This window comes from Thamnophis sirtalis, unplaced genomic scaffold, assembly GCF_051295495.1.
Source record: "Thamnophis sirtalis isolate CommonGarterSnake01/CBP01778 unplaced genomic scaffold, rThaSir2_p1.2 scaffold_2, whole genome shotgun sequence".
Taxonomy (NCBI): Eukaryota; Metazoa; Chordata; class Lepidosauria; order Squamata; family Natricidae; genus Thamnophis; species Thamnophis sirtalis.
The window spans coordinates 115,002,411-115,025,534 of record NW_028261382.1 but is presented as its reverse complement, the minus strand read 5'-3'; the positions used below and the strand labels follow the sequence as shown (position 1 = coordinate 115,025,534).

Sequence of the window (23,124 nt, the reverse complement as noted above, 5' to 3'; positions counted from 1 at the left end):
AATACAGAATAGAATAACAGGCAACCTCATTTAAATGAGGCATTAGTAATTATTATTTTAGTTAATATTGATAAATGCTGGCTTTGAAAATTTGCTAGCAAGCAAATTTAGGGTTTGGATCAAATAAGAGTTAATCTTTAAGGCAGGTACATTTTATCCTTCTTCTAATATTTGAACTTAATTACTGGGATTCTGAAAGTATGGTCCCAGTAACATAAAAGTTATTGTTCTGGTGAAGACTGAGTTAGCATCAGAGCGGTAATCACTGTTAAGCCAATCGCACCCATGATAAACGGGGACAATTGTCCTGGCTACAGATAGTCCTTGATTTACAACCACCCACTGTTCAAAGTTACAATGGCACTAGAAAAAGTCATTTATGACACCGCACTTATAAATATCACAGCATCCCAATGGTCACATGATCAAACTTTGGCTCTTGGCAACATGCATGTAGGTACGATGGCTGCAACGTCCTTCAGTCATGTGATGGCCATTTCAACCTTCCTAGCCAACTTCTAACAAGTAAGGACAATGGGGGAAACAGTTCTGCTCAATGGCATGATTCATTCAACATCTGGAACTGTTTGCGTAACAACCATGGCTATATATATATAATAAAACCAGACCCAACTCACGTAGCAACACTTAACATCTTGACTTAGCAATGGAAATTCTGGCTTCATCTGTGCTACCTGTACTTATCACTGTTTTCCCTTCATTTCCCACTCTCAAATATACTTTGCTAAAGCATCAAATTTTAGCACCTAATTTTACAATATGTGTTGTGGCCTGCCAGCAGAGCTGGCAACAGATGCAGACAGTGAGGAAGTTGGGAAGGAGCATGGGCCAGTCCTGGAGTCTGGGGAAGGCTCTAATGAGGGCTCTGCGGCGGAGGCAGAGATGGGGCCAGGGCTGTCTTAACAGTTGTCAGCTGCTTTTGGAGTCAGACATCAGTGAGGCAGAAGAACAGCTGGAGCCTGTTCCCAGTGTGAGCATGCACAGAGTTGCTGGATGAAGGGAACAGCTAAGAAACAAGGATCGACTTGGGAGTAAGGCCACAGGGGGGACAGTGAATGGCCCCTCCCATAGGGGAATAAAAGGGGAGTGAAAAGGGAGTGGAGCTTGCAAGAGACAATGAGTTCATTCCTGCATTCTGGCCAAGTATTGCGGCGTCTGAAAGATATCGGCCTGGCCACTCTCCAAGCCTGATAAAGGTCAGTAATTGTGAAAGACTGTGGGCTAGGACTTTGCTGAAGAGGAATTCACTGTAAATTAAATAAAAGGGGTTTATCAGGATGAGGACTTGGCTTTGTGCTGCTGGGGAAGCCTAGGTCAGAACAATATAGATAGCCAGATCCGTAATTCTCTCTGGCTAAGGCGTGCTCTATGAGCTCTTCGTATTGTTGGGATACAATGCATTGGCTGTGCTCATTCTGCAGACTCTCAAGCAACGTCCTTTTCCTTGAATAACCAAAATGCCTTCCTTGGTAACTGACTGGAAGAACCACAAAGGGTGAGGTACCCACATTTGCTTTTGAAGTGATTACTAATACCCTTTGGAACAGAACACACATTTTGCTAGCTCTTCACTTGGCACCTTCTGTGGTTTTAAGTGTTCAGAAGCCAACATCATTATTAGTTTCACTGCAAAACAGATGTTTGGAATCGAGAAAGATGATCCTTTACTGAGAAGCTCCAAAGCGTCGCCTGGGCCTGAATGTGGACGTCACTACAAACTTCAACAAAAGAGAAGAAAAACGACGGAAGCTACCGTGTATCACACAGTGTCATAACTTATGGCTACTCTGCTTTAGCTCCCATCAGCCTTTCCACCCCAGCCAACAATTATTGGTGTTATTTGTAAAAAAAAAAAAAAGGGGGGGGGAGTTTTCATGGATTAAATACCCTTAAATCAGCCCTTATAGTTGATTTAACATGGTTCACCACTCCAACTACATTTTATATGTAGGTGTACAATTTTAGATCACGAACTTTTCCTGACCTCTTTAATGATCTTATATAATTGGGAAGAGAACCAGCTTGGTGTGGTGGTGAAGGCATCAGGCTAGAAACAAGAGGACTGTGAATTCTAGTCCCGCTTTTAAGTGTAAGTCAAGGAGCCGAGGTGGCGCAGTGGTTAAATGCAGCACTGCAGGCTACTTCAGCTGACTGCAGTTCTGCAGTTCGGCTGTTCAAATCTCACCGGCTCAGGGTTGACTCAGCCTTCCATCCTTCCGAGGTGGGTAAAATGAGGACCCGGATTGTTGTTGGGGGCAATATGCTGACTCTGTAAACCGCTTAGAGAGGGGTGAAAGCCCTATGAAGCGGTATATAAGTCTAACTGCTATTGCTATTGCTATTTTAGTAGGAAGCCAACTGAGTGACCTTGGGCCAGTCATTCTCTCTCAGCCCTAGGAAGGAGGCAATGACAAACCACTTCTGAGAACCTTCCTAAGAAAGCTACAGGGCAGGCAGTCCGGGCAGACGCCAAGAATCAGACACAACTGAATGGAAGGAAAGGAAAATTGATCAAGACAAATGCCTCTTGATGGCAACCACGATAATGTTAGAACAACTTAAAAAAAAAAGAATTCTCATAATGATTAGACTTTCTCCACCACTCCTTTTATTTAAAAAGACACTAATAATGGATCAAAAAACAAATATTAAGAAAGAGGCGCTATGATGCAATGGAATCTTGGATACAGATCCAAAGCAATGCAGATTCAGTCTGAATGGGCTGAGCTACAAAGCTTATTGCTCTATGTTTTATTTGCACACTTATCCTATCTTACAGAGTAGTTGCTAAATTGGGGAGGATGCACTCACAGGGAGGGGGAAAATGGAGTGAGTGAGAGAGAGAGAGAGACAGAAAGAGAGAGACAGACAGACATTAGGCCTGTACTCTGACCTGGGGGGGTTGAATAAAGCTATTATTTCTTAAACCAAAAATTGTAATCATATGTTAAGTAATATACTTTACAAAAACCCTTCGCAAGAACATACTCCATATTTTATCACATAGCACATTGGAAAGAAATGTTCCGATGTAATTGAAAAGCTAAACTTCAAACGAAGATGAGAATTCACTTCTGTTGTTTGGATTTTACTGGTCTCTGCAAGAGGGTGAATGACCCTACTGTTTTGAAGATTGAATAACAAATACAAGTCTGTTTTTCGTAGTGTAAGTCAAGTTTTGAATGACATCAGAGGGTGAAAAAGAGGCTGCATTGATGCTTTCAAAGCTACTATACTTAAGGCAAAAATATAATTAACATCTAACCGTGCTTATGTTTGTTTTTGAAGAATCGTAGATTTAGGTTGTGCAAAAAATTACTATTGTATACCAGATTATTTTCCCATTTTTTCCCCATTTTGTATACCAAGTCTTTTTTCCCCATTTTCAACTAACAAAAGTGAAAAGTTATGCTAATATATATTAATATTTCTGAAGACTATTTCCTCTGATTTAAAATTCTTTCTATGAATAAATTATAGAACAGTTTGGAAATCAATTAATACTGACAAACCTAAAATTGTTCAGAGAACCACACCCAATAATTCCAAACATTTTAACTTGAAATAAAATTATTAAATAACCAGCGTTTAGTTGAAATAACACTAGATCAAGGCCTATACACCTCATTTTAAAAAGAATAAACTTTTTGATTCAACCAATTAAGCTACTAGTTTATATTAATTCGCATATGAATAATACGTCTGAAGAAATGACTTTCTTTATATGGAGTAATAAGGCCTCTTAAAAGATGTATTTCTCCACATTAGGAGTGAAAATGCTACTGACACACTCCATATCCGTGTGCTTATCAATTAAGTATCAATAAATTAATTATTTAAAAACCAATTTGTTGAATTGATTAAGAGAACATTAGGCTTCAAACAGATATCCCAACGAAAGTCAAATAAGAAACGTCTGTTCCGATGGTTGTTCCAAAGATGCTGTTCTGAAAGGCAACTTAACTTTCTTGGTTTTTTTCTTTGAAAATGTTTCACTTCTTACCAAGAAGCTTCTTCGGTTCCTCTTCGGCTTTTGGGTTGAGAAGCAAAAATTTTTCATAGAAAAAAAAACCAGGAAAGTCCAGTTGTCTTTTGAAAAAAAGCATCTTTGGGGCAGCCATGACCTGGATGCTTGAGAATCTCCATGCCTGATGCTTGTTTCTCATAGAATTAGTGACCATTCCTTCAGCGACCATTTGAAATTATCCCAGTGTTTGAACTTAGGGCTATTGCAAAGCTCCTGTGGTCACCTAATTACAATCTGGGTGCTTGGCAACCTGCAATAATGGCCCATTGCCAAGTGCCTCATGATGTGAACACCATGTGCAATCTTCCCTGCCAAATACTACTTTATAAGGCCTTGGTAAGGCCACACTTGGAATATTTGCATTCAGTTTTGGTCACCACGATGTAGAAAAGATGTGGAGACTCTAGAAAGAGTGCAGAGAAGAGCAAGAAAGAGGATTAGGGGACTGGAGGATAAAACAGATGAAGAACAGTTGCAGGAACTGGGTATGCCTAGTTTAATGAAAAGAAGGACTAGGGGAGACGTGATAGCAGTCTTCCAATATCTCAGGGGCTGCCCCAAAGAAGAGGGAATCAATGCTATTCTCCAAAGCACCTGAGGGCAGAACAAGAAGCAATGCGTGGAAACTAATCAAGGAGAGAAGCAACTTAGAACTGAGGAGGAATTTCCTGACAATGAGAACAATTAATCAGTGGAACAGAAGTTGCCTCCAGAAGTTGTGAATGCCCCAACACTGGAAGTTTTTAAGAACATGTTGGATAGCCATTTGTGTGAAGTGGTATAGGTTTCCTGCCTAGGCAGGGGGTTGGACTAGAAGACCTCCAAGGTCCCTTCCAACTCTGTTATTCTATATTCTAATCACGAAAGAAAGTCAGAAAGTCAATGGGGAAGCCAGCAGGAAAGATTGGAGGCCACTGCCACCTGTCCAGAAGACTCTCCCTGGTTCCTGTGGGCTGCGAAAAAGAACTGTTGTTAAAATCAAGCAGAACATCCAATGAGATGTTCCGAACTTTCAAATGCAAAGTTTCCAATTATATCTTTAGTTATTCTTCTAAGGGTAGTACACCAGTTTCTAGCTCCTTTTTGTAGGTCTGAAAACAAGACACAGTTGGAAGCTTCTCCAATATCCAGTTGTGACTGAACAGCAACCAGAGGTAATTAACTGGTATAATTAAGGACTACTTATGAATGTAGGAGTTTCATGTACTTATCCCCAAATTTCTATAGATGATTGATAGATAGATAGATAGATAGATAGATAGATAGATAGATAGATAGATAGATAGATAGATAGAATCAAAGTATTCCAGAAGGTACAATATCCTATTTTAGAGAAAGGTCTTATTTTTAGAAGCAAAAAGTTATGTTGCAGAATTCAGTGATTGTTTAGAACAGATGTGATAGATTATTTTCCTGCTGTAGGTTTCTACCATAAGAGCCAAGTAGACTGAAAGATATAGAGGGGCAGCCATTTGCATCCCAATTCATTTGACACCAAACAATTCAGAGTGTGCAGCTGTTTCCTAGGATGGTCCCGGAGGTAACATCTGTTTATTTTCTGGCACAAATCTCCAGGAACTCTTGTTTATTACTTTATACCCCCCATTGGGCAGTATAAGAATAGCACAAAACAAGTATTATGAAATGTTAATAAACTGCTATAAATACTGATTGTATTCATAAGCCAACTTGATCCCCAGATAATACTAGTCATAAATAATTATCTGATGTTCTTCAGAATCTTTAATTTTTAGCAAATGTATTCTTTGGTCAAAATTCTTCAGGAAATAGCAATCAAAACTCCATTTTTAGCTCATATGCATTCTCTGTCCTTTTTTAGTTTTGTGTCCTATTTTTTGATTTGCAATAATCTATTGTCTGTCAACACAATAAGAAAATTGTCCCAACTCTACAAATTAACTGCTTCAATGATTTGGGCCAACATTTCTCAAACTATGACATTTATCCTCCCCATCGCCTAGGAAAGCACAAAATGTCTGAAAGAGGAAATAATCACAAGGATTGGCTGATCCCTGTCGGGTCACAACATCCAAAGCCACAACACAGCCCCAAATTTTTGTTGCTAAGTGAGACATTTGTTAAGTGCTTTTTGCCCCATTTTATGACTTTTACTGCCACATTTGTTAAGTGAATCACTGCAGTTGTGACACCATTGTTACGTGAATTTGGCTTTTCCGTTGATTTTGCTTGTCAAAAGATCACATGACCCTGGTATGCTGCAACCGTGATAAATATGAACCAGTTGGCACGTGCCTGAATTTTGATCATGTGACCATGGGGATGCTACAATAGTCGTACATTGAAAAACAGCCATAACCCATTTCTTTCAGTGCCATTGTAACTTTCAATGGTCACTACACGAACTATTTTAAGTCAAGGACTACCTGTAGTACATATTCTCTAGAATAGGAGTTTGTCTGCCCAAAGGACTTGTGATAACTAGCTCCAATAGGCCTTCTCCTCTTTCATTGAGCCCATAACTCAATAGATGTGCATAGGAAGAGGCTGAATTGTCTTCACCTTTACAGATGTTTGCTATTGAGGTAGAGAGGGAGAGGGGGAGAGAGAGGGAGAGAGAGGGAGAGAGGGAGGGAGGGAGAGTATATGCATCTATTGAAGACTGGAAACCCCTTTTCTGGAACTCCGCACTTTGATATAGGTCAAGGGCTAATCAATAAAGTAAAGTAAGGTTAAAATGTAATTATACTTGTATCTATGGTGAAATCAAAAGTCACTTCTTTTTAGCTTGTTTCATATCTTTTTTCCTTTTTTTCTTTCTAAACGTTTAGCTTTTTCTTTTTTCTTCCTTTCCTTTTTTAAGTTTGTATTCGTTCTTACTATTGCTAAAGCTTACAATAAAGATAGATGATAGATAGATAGATAGATAGATAGATGGATGGATGGATGGATGGATGGATGGATGGATGATGGATGGATGGATGGATGATAGGAAAAATGAAATAAAAAGCTGTTTTACAGCCTTGCTGATCCTGCAAGATTATTTTCTTGATCGTAGTAGAAAATGACAGAGATAATTTCAAAAGAACTGCCACAAGCATATAGTAATTAAACCTGTCTGTTGGATTACAGATAGCACTTCAGTGACTTTTCCACATTACAAGTTCTAAGACAATTTTCAAGTCTTGTCAAGGCAACTTAACATCATAAATGCCCAATTTTAGGAACATTTATCTCCATTTGCAAGTATGGACCTATTGGTACAAGAACTGCATTGAATTACCCTTTATGACGCTAACGATACTTCAATAAAATCCCCCCCCCAAAACCCCCACAAGCAGAGTTTGCCTTGTCTGTTAGGTTTTCAAACTCTTCCCGCTTCATCCCAATACAAGTTCCAGAACTTTAGCCCAAATATTTCTTTGAACTTTCACTTTCTGGAAATCTGCCATAAAGTTGCCATTTAGCAAGATGTAGAGTTTATGGACTTTGAGGATATTTGCCATGCAAATATAAAATTAAGATCTAAATCTCAGATGACAGAAAGGCTGAAAATTAAATGGCCATTGTATTATAAAGATCTCACATGGCTACAACTTACGGTGACCAAAAAAAAAAAAAAAAAGAGTTGTCCATGTACCTTGTTTTCCTGAAAATAAGACCTCCCCAGATAATAAGCGCAATCAGGCTTTTGAGTGCATGCACTAAAACAACCCCTCCCCTAAAATATTTCAACGCATGCGCAGCTGGTCCCCGCCATTTCCTGGAGGCGGAAAAGGGGGAACATGTCCCATGCACCCTGCATGCACCTGCTATCCATGTGGAACGGCCTTGCGGAGGCTGGCTCCTCCTGCAAACCCTAGCCACTGCGCCCATTGTGTTAGTGGTGGCAGCAAAAAGAGCGGTAGTCCCAGTGATGCTAGGGCTGGCAAGAGTGTGCCAGAAACAGAGACAGAACTTCCAGCCTTCTCTGGATCAGCTGATCCACGTGCCTAGTTTACGGGGCCTCTTGCACCTCAAAAATAATAATGCCTCCCTGAAAATAAGGCCAAGCCCTTATTTCAGAGGGGTCAAAAGAAAACAAGACCCTGTCTTATTTTCAGGGAAACACGGTACAGAGCTGTGCCTTAGACTTTCCAGAAGAAATCTGCTAAGTATCCCCAGCAAAATAAAACATCAATTGTTTTAAAAGAACCAAGTGAAGACAGTACATGACTATGTTAGAAAACTGGCTTCAGAACAGGAAAAACTCTAGTCATAGTTGGAAACATGTCAAATTTAAAGAAGTCATAAATATTCTAGAGGCCACTTTTGGGTCTTCAAGTCTTAACTCAACCCATTTGCAGATTATTCAGATGAGCTGCTGTCCTCTTTGTTATTTAAAAAAGAAAAAGAAGAAACTGAAATAACAGCTTCCGTCATCTTTGCAACCAAACAGTGCTGTGCCTGTACTAAAGCTACCAGATTTTGTTCTCAGCAAGGGGCTCAAAAACTATCCCTTTGTTATTTGAAAAATGGGAACGGTGCTTTAGAAGAATATGTCCAAGCAGTCCTTTGATTTTAATAAATGCCATATGGAAGCCATACAGCCAGTCAAACAAAAAAAAGCCATGATAAAGCAAGCCAAAATATTGGCCCACCCAGTTTGGTACTGCTTTGTCTTATCCGACATAGGTTCATTCGAGATTTTAAACAATGGCCATTGTTTCCAGTCCAGCTGACTTGCATTTTCTCTTCTGAGTTCATAGGATGTACCCTACCACTGTTAATCAGTTATGGCCTGATAAAGGGTCACTGTCTGAAAGGTTCCACCACAAAACCGCGGTAGACAATTGCGCGCTCGACAAAACCTCGTACGTGACGTCATCACAGCGCGACAAAAACATCGCACTGTGAGCGGTAAATTTAAAATTAAAGCGAAAACCTTACCGTAACCCCCACAAACCTAACCCTAAACCTAACCCTAACCCTTAACCTAACCCTAACCCTAAACCTAACCCTTAACCTAACCCTAAACCTAACCCTAACCCTTAACCTAACGCTAAACCTAACGGTAACCCTTAACCTAACGCTAAACCTAACCCTAACGCTTAACGTAACCCTAAACCTAACCCTAACCCTTAACCTAACCCTAACCCTAAACCTAACCCTTACCTTTATGTGAATCGGCTTGCTTTAATTTTATTTTAATTTTAATTTTATTTATTTTTTAATTTTTTTCGTCGCGCTGCTGATGACGTCAGGTACGCGCTTTCGTCGAGCGCGGTTTTGTCGACCGCGGTTTTGACGGGTCACGGTCTGAAATACAGCATCAGTTTGATCTAGTGGCTAAGACTCCAGGCTAGAAATCAGAAGACTGCGAGTTCTAGTCCTGCCTTAGATATGAAAGGCAGTTGAATGACTTTGGGCCAATCAAAAGGAGACTGTGAGTTCTAGTCTGGCTTTAGGCATGAAAGATGGCTGGGTGATTTTGGGTCAATCACGCTGTCTCATCCCAACCCATCTCAAAGTGTTGTTGTTGTGGGAAAAATAGGAGAAGGGGGAGCCTAAGGTATGTTTCCCACTTTGAGTTATTATAAAAAATAATAAAAGAAGGATCCTAAACAAAGATAATTAGAGGACTGGAGGCTAAAACATGAAGAATGGTCACAAGAACTGGGCATGTCTAGTTTAATGAAAAAAAGGACCAGGGGTGACATGATAGCAGTGTTCCAGTATCTCAGGGGCTGCCACAAAGAAGAGGGAGTCAAGCTATTCTCCAAAGCACCTGAGGGTAGGACAAGAAGCAATGGGTGGAAACTAATCACGGAGAGAAGCAACCTAGATCTAATGATTCATAAGTTGGGAAGCTCCAACATTGGAAGTTTTTAAGAAGAGATTTAATAGCCATTTGTCTGAAACGGTATAGGGTTTCCTGCCTAAGCAGGGGGTTGAACTTTAAGATCTCCAAGGTCCCTTCCAACTTTGTTATTCTGTTCTGTTCTGTTCTTTGTTCTATTCTAATGGGATTAAAAACAAACCATTTATTGTTTTCTGTTTGTATTTACAGCTTACAATTAAAAACAAAACATTACAGAAAAGATTATGTTAACCCATATTGAAACCCTCTTATGGCATTCTCGCTTATAAAATGGTCTGCCTATAGAAATGATTGGAACTGACAGATTTCCATCTTACTGTTTGAAATATGATCTCTGCTTTGGTCAACTCATGTCGATTTTGAAATCCTGAATCGACCACATTTGTTAAATAATGCTCCTCTCCCACAAGGAAGAGTTTCCCAGTTGAGTGAGAACAGTGGGAGATTTGGGACAAATTTTCCACATCTGTTACAATAGCCATTTGAAATGGGAGGCTTTTATTTTTATTTTTTTTAAGGCACAAGCTATTTTCCAGTACTATGCTTTCTAAGGGCTATTCAGGAATGGCCTGAAGATATGGCTCACTGAGAAAAACTGCAGCCTATTTGAAGTACATTTTAAGAAGGGAGATGCTCACATCTAATTAACTTTTCCTTCATGGTAAAGTCTGCCCTGAAAACCCTTAATACCGGCTATTAGATTTATTTACCTTACGTCTGATTTGCTTAAGGATGCACACAAAGCAGTTTAATCAGTTCATTATTTAGCTGGGCGCTGCTCTTATATTCTTCCTGACTACTAAAACTTTACTAATATGGTACTCAACAAATCCTTTTCAGAAGATCTATTACAGACAGTTGAAGGAGTTGATTGCTCTGCTTTTCCTTTAAACAATGGGATTTGCTGCCTTGGGGATCTAATTATCAGTATTCTACCTGGACCACAGGACTAAGGTCATATTGGTCAGATATACCATATTTTTCAGAGTATAAGACCCACCTTTTCCTCCCCAAAAAGAGGATCAACATCTGTGTGTGTCTTATACATTGAATACAGCATTTTTGGCCTCCCAAAACCCTGCCCCATGCATTCCATTTTTCGCAAAAAATGAACGCACGGAGGGTTTGGGAGGCCTGTAGAGTGCCCCTGGGGGCTGGGGAGGGCAAAAACAAGTGAAAAGGGGCCTGTTTTTTACAAAAACGGGGGTGTTTTTGTCCTCCCAAGCTCCCAGGAACTCTCTACAGGCCTCCCAAATTCTCTGCATACTCAGTGTTTTGCAAAAAATGGGCCTGTTTTGCAAAAAAAACCGGCCTGTTTTTTGCTCATTTTTGCCCTCCCAAGCCCCCAGGAGCATTCAACAGGCCTTCCACATCCTCTGCACAGCCCATTTTTGTGAAAAACAGGCCTGTTTTGCTTCTCAAACCCCTCATGCGTTGCATTTTTGCCCTCCCCGGCCCCCAGGAGCACTTTCACACAAAAAAAGGGGGCGTGCAGAGAGTTTAGGAGGCCTACAGAGTGTTCCTGGAGGTCGGAGAGGGCAAAAACTTTTTAAAAAAAATTTACCTCTTCAAAATGTTGGGTGTGTCTTATACGCCGGTGTGTCTTATACTCCCAAAAATACAGTACTTAAAAGAAGCCAATTATGGCCTATGCATCCTTAAAAAGTACCTAAATTTTCCACCAGTAGCATGTATTTGTATGTTAGAAGATGTCTGAAATGCTTTTTCAGTTTGTAAGGTGCCAAGTGTCTAATGAGTAGGAAGTGCACAAATATTTGTTTATTTTTCACCAATGAAGGCGTGTCCCAGGATAATGTTGCAGGATCCAATCTGGGTCGGTCACCGGGACTGGAGGTTTTGTCTTCCGAGCTTTCAGATTCGTGCTGGAGCCCATCTTCAGGGAATTTCTCTCTAGCAGAGTGTGTACTGTTCTTTGTGTGGTATTTATAGTGCCTGTTGTAAGTTGCTTTTTAGATGTTGATTGGAGTGTGTTGATGGCTGGCTTTTAAGTCAAGAGCTGTGGTTTGCTTGTGCTGTCCAGCACCCACCTTCTAAGTAGTTGATAGGCTGGTGGTATTGACTAACAAGGGGCCTGTTTCTCAGGTTTCAATAATTTCCCTGGCTGTTTTATGCCTGCTTGTCCAAAAATCTTACTAGCTTCAAAAATATGTTCTTGTTCATTGCAGTGTGAGGCTACCGATGAGTCTGGGTCTCCTCATCTGACTGCTCTCTTGTGTTCTTGCAATGCTTATTTTTATTCATCAAATTTAGGTACAGCCCACCTCATTACCTAAGTGACTTTTAATTGTAAGCAAACAAATAAATTGTCTCAAAGGTGCATTTTCAAAAGGCAACTGGACTTTGTTTTTTCCGTGAAGAGATTTCACTTCTCATCCAAGAAGCTTCTTTGGTTCTGACTGAATGGTGGAGAATGGAAGGATTTAAACTCCTTGCAACAATCTGGTCATTAGCACTCTTTCTGACAGTCATTGAGGCCACTTGGAGGTGTATTTCTGTCCTCAGGGTCACCTGAATAGTGCAAATGGATGTGGAGTCTTCTTGGAACTGCTGAAAGGACTGTGTTGTAAACAGGAGTAGCTGGTGTTGTATCCCTCCCTCTCTGTTGAGAGAGGGCTGTTTAATCTTAATGTAAGTGGCCTCTGACCCCCCTCAAACTAGAGGTCCTCTCTGTCCAGAAAATGGACTCTGCTCTCTTCAAAAGAATGACTTTTGTCTTTCGAATGCAGATGGACTGCTGAATCTTGTCTTAATGGGTTTGTTCTCCTATGTTGTCCCATGCATTTGTGATATGGTTCTCCCCACCCCCCCACCCCAAATGTACAAAAGTCCAACTAACTTTTCAAAAAGCACCTTTGGGACAACCATGACCTGGATGACTGAGAATTTCCACAGACAAGTAAATAAAGTGTACTTCTGCTGCACTGTAGATTCCAGAGGAGTACATTATAAATATCCTTTTAACCCAACTAGGACTAGTTTCATCATCATCTAAGCACAGGAAACACTTCCATCAATGTTCTTTCTTTATACATATGAAATGGACATTTAAAAGCATGGAGTAAGTCATGATCAGGAAAGACTGAAATGAATGACCATGTGAATATACTATATATATGAACATGGAAGAGCCGAGGTGGCGTAGTGGTTAGGGTGCAGTACTGCAGGCCACTTCAGCTGACTGTTATCTGCAGTTCAGTGGTTCTAATCTCACCGGCTCAAGGTTGACTCAGCCTTCCATCCTTCCGAGGTGGGTGAAATGAGGACCCAGACGGTGGGGGCGATATGCTGACTCTGTAAACCGCTTAGAGAGGGCTGAAAGCCCTATGAAGCGGTATATAAGTCTAACTGCTATTGCTATTGCTATGACCAAACCAGGGGTGGGATTCAATTTTTTTTACTATCTGTTCTGTGGGTGTGGCTTGAGGCTTGGTGGGCGTGGCAGGGGAAGGATACTGCAAAATCCCCATTCCCTCCTTATCAGCTGGGACTCGGGAAGCAGAGAATAGATGGTGTCAGGGCCAGTCAGAGGGGGTATTTACCGGTTCTCTGAACTACTCAAAATTTTCACTACCAGTTCTCCAGAACTGGTCAGAACCTGCTGAATACCACCTCCGGACCAAACCAATCCATTTTTTTAAGTACAGTTTTTGCGAGTGACTAATAAACATTTTTTTACCTTTTGGTAAACAAGAAATTACTGCCTTTTAAAATTAAAAATCAGAGTTTGGTAAATTTAAACATTAGAATTGGTTTTTTTTAATTATTATTATTGACTTTTATCCACTCAACACTAACCTGGTGTTGATGGTCTTTCCAGCATATTTAAATGATGGTAGATAAAAGCTTGACTGTCATGAACCGTGTCCATATCAATCTCTTCTTCTTCTTGGGAATTTGAAAACTGCAATATTAGAGAGAAAAAAACCAAAACCAAAACATAGATTAAAAGTACTAATCAGCAGCGAAAATATTTTTCCCTTTTCCCCATCTAATAATTATAATAAACAAGCCGGTTTAAAAAAACAAAAATCTTGGGTTTTTCCCCAAACAACCTAATTTCATTTACTGTCAATTTCTCCTAGAATGAGAACTATTTGTTTATGCTCCTGAAGATATGGCTATTAATACAAATGTAAAAATGCAGCAGATAATGGGTTACTCAGTTAGACCCTCTTGGTATTAGCAATTTCTTACTACTATGGGACAGATGAAGATATTAAACATAGTAGTGTCAAAAGCTAAAGCTCTTTCACTCTCTCCCTTGTTTTGGGGGTATCTTATGTATGTAGTCCATAAGTCAAAGAGTCTTCTATATAACACCCCTAGGGTTGTATGTTCCGTTAAGATACAGCCTGTTGTGCCTTAAAATGACCGTTGGCTTAACTGAATGGTCATTCTCTGGGCGCTGCTTGGAAAATCCAAGCATGGGGTTAAATTCAGTTAAATTCATGGGCTTCTACTGTACTGCTGTAACTCTGGAATGCCTCGAGCAATTTCAACCAAACCTGGTACACAGATGATTTACTCTCTGGAGAAAAATACTGTGGGGGTAAGACATCCCTAACACCCCTGTGTTCTGTTAAGATGTAGCCTGCTGTGCCTTTCAAAGGCTTCTACTATACAACCATAAATGGATTCTACTGTACAGCACAGTGGAGCTGCCATGGTATCGGCTTAATAGTACTCCACAAGGGGGTCCCCACTGGCAAGGGGGAAAAGCCAACATTAGAAATTATGTTTGGTCTGGACATTTTCCTCCAATAAATAAATATCGGGGCAATGCTGGACTAACAGCTAGTCATATGATAAGATACAAGCCATCTTTCAAAAGGGGCTGGATTTTTCTCCCCAGGCCAGTACAGAACCGTATAGTGATAAGTGATGTTTAAGATTGGAGTATGCACGGTTCTCCTGCTATCTACCATTGACTTACCCTTATTTTGAGCTTAACTTTGCTGTCTTCGGTCTTCTCAAGTATCTGTCCAGGTTCCAGTGGAGACCCAAGAGGTGTATCAGCTTTCCTCTTCAACCCCTGCTGATGTGGAAGGGGAAGGATGGACGTTTCCTTAATAAGGTGATCATCTTCCTTGAGAAGCAATTTTAAAAAAAATTAAATTTGTAAATATTAAAAGTGGTATAGCAAGAACATAAGCAACAATTCTAATCTATTGGGAACTGAACACAATACATTTGGGATCCTTCACAATATCAGCTGTAGGAGTCATTCTTGAGAACGCAAATGCAATTATTCCTACTGGATACAATGGAATGAGCTGTCATCCTCCCAAACCAGCCAAATCATAAATATGTTACTAAACAATGACAGACATTCCTTATTTTTTTTTAAATGGGCTATTAGGCCCCTAGGTGTACAAGATTACTAAGAGAATAGTGGGGGAAGAGAGCATGTTATTAATCATAAATTAATTATGACCAATGCCAAAACAAAGCTACCTTTATAAGTTGAGCTGTACAAGTAAGATTCTTAATACAGCCTGAAAGGACATGTTTTGCTAATAAAAAAAGGGATTTCAGCCTAGAGGAAAAAGCCAAAGCCACATTTGTTTACGCTTGTCAGAACTTGTCATGTGGCAATTTATCACCCAGGTTGATACCTTAAAATCTGTGCCATTGTTTATGGAGGCTTCCCTCTCCATGAGAGTCAAGCCTTCTATGGACAGGATGTAAGCACGGTGTTCACTTTTTCAAGCAACGCGGATGAGAAAAATTACAGCCTGATTAAATAAATGGCCTAAGGGGGAGAGTGGAGACAACCTTTGGCCAAGGGAAGCAGGCTGCAGTGAGATCAGGAGGAACAAGGGTTAAAAACAGAGACCACTGAAGGAAACTGAGCTGCTGAGCTGGTGAAAAAGGGAGTTCAGGGTGTGCAAGGAATGGGAGGGGGGTGGGATTTGCTTACTGTGCTTTGGAAGCCAACTATTTGACCCAGAGAGTTTGGATTGTTAGGAGGTTCCAGGCCATTTGCTCCGGGTTCAGGGATTATCGTCGGGTTCAGCACAGCTTTCTTTTCTTTGAGGTTAAGGACTAAGCCGAGCTCCGGCAGGGGCAAACAGGAAGGTCTGCTAAGACCAAACAGGGTGAAGTACAGGTCGACGGCACCACAGCGCAGCCTCCAGTCATGGCACGTACCTTGAGAAGCAGAGAGAGAGAGAGAAAACAAAGAGTCATCTTTACAGACATGATTGTTGTGGCCTGCCAGCAGAGCTGGCGGCAGACTCAGACTGTGAGGAAGTTGGGGAGGAACCTGGGCCAGTCCTGGAGTCTAGGGAAGGCTCTGATGAGGGCTCTGCGTCGGAGGCAGAGATGAAGTCAGGGCCGTCTGACAGTTATCAGCTGCCTTCGGAGTCGGAGATCAGTGTGGCAAAAGAACAGCTGGAGCCTGTTCCCGATGTCTGCATGTGCAGAGCTGCCAGGAGAAGGAAACAGCTAAGGAACAAGGGCCGACTTGCGAGTAAAGGCACAGGTGGACGGTGAATGGCCTTTCCAATAGGGCAAAAAAGATGAGCAAAAGGGGAGTGGAGTTTGCAGGAGACAATTAGTTCCTTTCGTGAATGTGAAGATTTGTTTGTGACTCTCAGAGATTCCTTGCCAAGTATTTTCTGGTACAGCATTGGAGTTTGGAAGATATCGGCCTGGCAGCTCTCCAACCTTGATAAGGTCTGTGGTTGTAAATTTACTCTTTGAAGACTGTTTGCCGGGACTGTGCTGGTTGCGAATGAGTGGAATTCACATTAGCCTAATAAAAAGGGGTTTTGTCAAGACAAGGAGTCTGCTTCCTGATTTTTGGAAGCCTATAGCAATAGCAATTAGACTTATATACCACTTCATAGGGCTTTCAGCCCTCTCTAAGCGGTTTACAGAGTCAGCATATTGCCCCCAACAACAATCCGGGTCCTCATTTTACCTACCTCGGAAGGATGGAAGGCTGAGTCAACCCTGAGCCGGTGAGATTTGAACAGCCGAATTGCAGAACTGCAGTCAGCTGAAGTAGCCTGCAGTGCTGCATTTAACCACTGCGCCACCTCGGCTCCTAGGCCCGCCTAGGTCAGAACAATGATGCCTTCCGCTGCAACATCCGCAGCAAGGCTAAAAAGCTCTCAGAACGGTATCAACTTCTCAGAAAGGTATCAACTAGAGGTGACTCTACAGGTAGTCCTGGGGTTATGACAGCCATTGGGACTGGGACTGCCATTGCTAAGCAGGAGGCTGTAAGGCGCAATTATTTCCCCATTTTTTTTATTTTTTTGAATAAAAAACAAAAAAAAATCATCCTCTATTACAAATTGTAGAAAGTGTCAATTGGTTACAAAGAGTTTTTGTGCATCTCTTCCACAGTCATCGCCTCTGATTCATATAAAATTATCTATTTTATATCACATATATTTATAAATATTGTTATCATCATACCTCATCCTTCATATGGCTATAGTTGTTTTAACGTCCCTTTATAACAAACATTCCAAAATTTAAAACAAAACCACATAGTGGCATTCCCTTATCTATTTTCAATATCATCTAACCACATTATACCTTTATAACACATTCAAAATAAAAAATTAATTATGTTCAGTAACAAATTTTTTAAAACCTTTTCTTAATCATTGTTTACAATTTATATACAATTTCCCTTTTATCCTGTCAATATAAATTATTACATTGTTATCATTATCAGTCATTTATTTAGCGATAGTTTGACTATGTTTAAGTTACTTTTCCCCCTTTTCCCCCCTTTTAAAAATTTATACCAAATTTCTTCTTGTCAAACCAATATATATGTGTACATTGTTATCATTATCAATTATTTACCTAACTTTATCATCACTACATTTTTAACATAATGCTCTAATTTTAACTAAATTTAACTAGTGTTTTATTATTAATTTTCATATCTCAAGCTGTGTCTTTCCAGTAATAGTGTAGTCCTATTTCTTTTGCCATTTCCTTAATCAAATTTGTTTGGACTTCTCTTCGCAGCTTGTTCCTTATTACATATCTTGTAACATCTCAAAACCCTCCATCAGCTTTCTTAAACAGTTTATCTTTGGTTATCAGTAGTGCTTTGGTCAAAATTTCTCTCCTTAAACCCATCCATTCTTCTCTTTTTTCTTCTTCTATATCTTGAAATCTGTAGTAAAATACCTTTCCATCTATCTTCCCTTTCCTTATTCCACTATTTCCATCTGCAATCACACTCAGTTCACTGTCAATATCCACGGTTATCTTGCCTCTTTGTTCATTTTTCCCCTTAGGTTTTTAGGACTCCAGCCTTCACTTTTTCCATTTGCTGAATATCTTCTATTGGCTGAGTATCTTCCATTTTTCCATCAGGTTTTGCCACATTAAAGTTTATATTTTCAATATTTTCCAATCTCTTCTCAATTCTCTCTGTTGTTTCCAATAATTTTTGAATTCTAGACATAATCTGTTGCAATGTTATGGTTTCTTTTTGAATTCGTGTCATCCTTCCAATTAATAAACACAGCCACTGTGGTTTAAAAACAAATCTTTGTTTTCACTTCTTTCTAGCTAGCAACAAACATCCAAAGGGCACCTGCGTAAGCAATCCATGCCCTTCTTTATAAGCAAGCTGAATCCTTTGAAGTGCAAGGTCAAAATGATCAAAGGGGAAAAAAGAAAAAGCAATGTTTCCAGGTCTCAACCTCCAACCTCCAAGTGGTAGTGTAACTTCTTTTCCCTCTCAGGATACTACCCTCTTTATATACCTTTTAAATCTTCTTTATGTTTCAAGCTTAGAAGAAATAAAGTTCTTAAATGAAACCAAATAAAAAGAAAAAATCCATCCCAACCAATATTGTAGAAGTAAAAAGTTTAATCCATAGATAAAAAAAGAAATAGGAGAAAATCCAAAACTTTCACTTTAAAAAGTAAAAAATATTCGCAAAACTTCTATCAATAGAAAAGAAATAAAAAAAGATAACACACTATCGAATTATGCTAATTCCACCGCTTATTTCCTTTTCTTTACCAATTTGATTTAACTTCAATCTTTTTGGGGCAGTCTTTTATAAAAATAAAATTTCCTCAGCAAATGGACAGTTTCTCTTTCTGCTTTTCCTCCCATTTCGGAGCTGTCCCAACTTCAGCAGCTTGAGGCAGTGCTTTTTGTCACCAGCTAGAAAAGATTCTCTTGGATCAATCGGGGATTTTGCGATGTCCCTGAGATCAGCAAGACATACTCTTCCCTGTCACCGTCTCTTCGGGATGGTTTAGGTCCAGATGGACTGTCCAGCAGCAAAAGTATCGACTGCGATCTCGGAGCCCCAAGATCGCACGTTGTGTCGTTGCGACGTCAGTTCCTTTCTTCCCCTGTAAGGCGCAATTTTGACTGACTGCACTGCTTGGCAATGATGATCCAACAAGTCATAACTCCAGGTTTGGGGCCATTTAAGGAAGCAGCAGAGGGAGTCCTACTCTGTAAGGAAGGAACGTAGGGGTACTGCAGAGGAGTGGGAGAAGCCCAGTACTGACCGCATATAAGATGGGAGAGGGGGGGTGCTGCGGTGTGGCACAAGCTCAGGAAGGCCAGTGAAGGAGGACACAGGATGCTTACAAGCAGAAAAAGGCTGGGAAGAGAGGGCATGGATGCTGGCAAATGCAGACGGGCCTAGGAAGGAGGGCACTGGTGGGTGCCTGCATGTATGAAAGTGCACAGAGGCCTAGGAAGGAGGGCACTGGTGGGTGCCTGCAAGCGCAGTGAGGGCCAGGAAATAGGGTGGTGTGTGTTTGTGTGCGTGCATGTTTGAGCACAGGGAGGTCCAGGTTGGCATTCTTGGGCTCATGCACATTAGCAAAGGATGGAAGAAGATTGAGGTGCATTTAAGTGACCAGAGGGGAGGGAGGAAAGTGCTGAACAAGTACATAGAGACCGACTAAGGACATAGCTAGTGGGTGCATGCATGTAGCAAGTGTGGTCTGTCCAAGCAAAGGTGTGTGTGTGTGTGTGTGTGTGTGTGTGTAAGAGTCATCCGATGCAACTTCCCTTTTTGGCTTCCCCACTGTGGTAAGACGGCAAAGGTTGCAAATAGTGATCACATGATTGTGGAACAACTGCAACTGGGCGTAAGTGAAAACTAGTTGACAAATGCTAGAATTTTGTTCATGGGACTGCGGGGAAACTGAAATGGCTGGAACTTCCAAGACTTACTACCAGACGCCTTTCATTCAGCACCCATTGCAACTTCAAACCGTTGCTGAACAAATAGCTGTAACTCAAGGACTGATACCATTTTGCAACAACAGGAATTCTGAGCAAACATCACCAAGAAATAACAATTAGCAACGTTGTTTTTACTTCTTACATTTAACTGATAAAAAGATTCATTGTATTTTTATTAAATACTTCCAACAAATGAACATTAAATGTATCAGCTACCGGTTACCAACTGCAGTTTAGGATTGGTGAATCTGCGGTCATAAAGTGAAATGCCATGTGACTGCACCTGACCTATGCCAGCTCCAGTTGCAGTTGTTAAGTGAATCACTGTGAGTCTTCAAGCACATCATGTGACAGTGGCTTGCAATTTCCCACTGGCTTCCCCACTAACATCTGCTTGTTGAAAGTCATAGGCTATCAGGGGCGCAAATGATACCCTTGTGATCACTGGGAGTTGCGACTATCCTAAATGCACGCCGGCTGCCAAGAGCACAAATCGTGTTCACATGACAGCAGGGATGCTGCAACAATTGCAGCTTTGAGGACCAATCACAAGTCTCTCATTTTCGACAATGTTGTAACTTCAAACAGTCGCTGAACAAGTGTTCAGTAAGTGAGGACTATATGTACAGTCTTACAATTTACACTGAAACAAGTTGAGATTATAAAAGGTCAATTCCTCTATATACCGTGTGTGGGAGTGTGCGCGCAAGCAGGGAGGCACAATTGTATGTGTGTGTATAATATTATAGATGTAAACCTATAGACATATGTTTATTAGTCATTAGCTTTAATGATTATAGATTTAGCAGCGTGCAAGGCCAAGAAAAGATATATTTATAGTATGGGAAGCAACAATATTTTGAAATATACAGTATATTTTAGCAAACAGTTTCCAGAAAAGAAGAAAAATAGCCAGAAAATGAAATTAAATGGGTGTGTCTCAAGCACAATTCAGCAAAGAGGAAAATTACAAGATAGTTTATTTATTTATTTATTTATTTATTTATTTATTTATTTATTTATTTATTTATTTATTTATATAGATATACACACACACAACTGTCACAAGATCCTGCAGCATATGATACTGTATGGACCCAAAGACCTTTTTGCCCTGATAAGAAAGCTAAAAACACAATGAAATGGAGCTCAACAGTTCTTGCCATCCAAAATTGAACGCATCTTCCAAAAGATAATAAACCAGAGGTTATTTCCTTTTGCTTTTCTTTCCAATTTATGATTCTACTGATTTCAACAGAGACAGGGAGGGGGGGGGGAACACAGTTCAAGTATTAATTTATTCATTCAGATAATGGTAACAATAAAAAGTATGCCATCTGAACTTTAAAACCAGTTGTGGAATATACTGATTGCCTTGGAAGCAGATATTTCAAGTATGAATATTCATTTAAGAACTTTAAAGTAATTCATTAGTTCTAGCTTTATTCTGGGAGGCAGTTTACATTCCCCTTAATATGGAATAACATGGTAAAGATCTGATTATTTCCAGAGGCCTTTCAAGAGAGTTTATCTTAATATAAAATTCTTACTGGTAATCTGGGACTTCACAATTGTTCTTTACAGAAAGTACAATTCAAATCCAAGGTCCACATGACTCACAGAGATTTGCTGCTAACCCTTCAAAAAAAAAATCAAGAATCTCTCTTCTATTATCACTCCTTTTGTTACGATAAGGTCAATAAGTTGAAAGACTAACTTTATGAGACAAATTTGCTTCGATAGTTTTTTTTTAATGCAAGAGAAAATCCAAACTGTTTTACTTCTTGAATTTGACTTTTAGCAAAGCCTTCCAAAAATTGCCACCCCAATTACTTAAGCTGCTACACAGCTGTAAACTTGCAAAAGGAAAAAGGTCACAAGATTCAAGTCGTATATAAATGTTCTGAAAATTGTTATAAACAATTGGTCAGGTGAAAATCAATTTTTACCCTCTTGGTAAGACAGGATCTGCTACATGAAAAAAAGAAAGAAAGGAAACCAGTGATAGAACTCTGGTGCAACATTTTTCTTCCCTAGAGTAGAGTAAAAAGAGCATCTTACTAGGAAAAGAATATCAATATTCCACTCAATGTTTTGCTTGCAAAAACTCTTATTTTTTTAAAAAAAAATCCAGAGCCTATATTTATATGTATGATTAATCTGAGGTTAAAAACCCCAAGGAGTTGTTATGTGAATAAATAGTGCTACTGAACACCACTTCCTGGGTGGGATGAATGTCAGGAAAAGACAGCCTTCATCATCAGAAGTATGTTTGGCCTCTATGGGAAGCAGGATGTTAGACCTCTGAAACCAGACGTGCTGTATAAACAGAAGGACCAACACCATCAATTTATCTAACTCTCAAGAAATTCTTAAACCCATTTAAAAGGCATCTAAGGAAGTAGCCATCAGTACAATTTGGGACAACAAATTAATATGCACTGTTAGATTCCTCCTGCTGCCAGACTCAATTCTATTCAAATTAATTTGAAACAAAGAGCATGTGTGTTAATGTGTAGGATGTAAATCCACAGACAACACGTGTGAAGGGCTGAAAAGAACAGCTTGCCCTCGGATGTTGTGGGAGCTTCATCACTTGAGACTTTCAAGAAGAGATTGGACTGCCATTTGTCAGAAATGGTGTAGGGTCTCCTGCTTGGGTGGGTGGGGGGGGGGTTGGACTAGATGACCTACAAGGTCCCTTCCAACTCTGTTAATCTGAAAAGGGGAGAACAGCCTCCTTCAGTTCTGCTGATGAACTGCGGTTCTATCATGAGAAAGTCTTAAGTGCATGAAAACTAACTTCCACTGCATCCTCAATTTGAACAAATTTGCTGAATATTATTTTTATGAACTTTCCCTCATTATATAAGAAGGATTCAGCATTTGATCACCTCGGGCACTGTCAATTACTGAAATTCTTATGTTAAGTCTTCCTAGGGAAAGCAGTAGATTTCATTGATGTGACATTTGTTTTCCAAAGTCAGCTGATTTTTGAAGAAGTCTATCCTAAGGATC

General features: G+C 40.0%; 1 protein-coding gene across 1 annotated transcript in view; it reads right to left on the bottom strand.

Annotated features, from left to right (window-relative positions):
- TAF2 (TATA-box binding protein associated factor 2) overlaps nucleotides 1–23,124 on the bottom strand; it is a 68,559-nt gene that overhangs the window by 4,775 nt on the left and 40,660 nt on the right. Inside the window, exons 23-25 of the mRNA XM_087706740.1 lie at nucleotides 15,829–16,058; nucleotides 14,842–14,994; nucleotides 13,704–13,809 (exon numbers count right to left, since the gene is read on the bottom strand). Coding sequence (XP_087562866.1) covers nucleotides 13,704–13,809; nucleotides 14,842–14,994; nucleotides 15,829–16,058 — 489 coding nt within the window. The remainder of the gene's footprint in view (nucleotides 1–13,703; nucleotides 13,810–14,841; nucleotides 14,995–15,828; nucleotides 16,059–23,124) is intronic.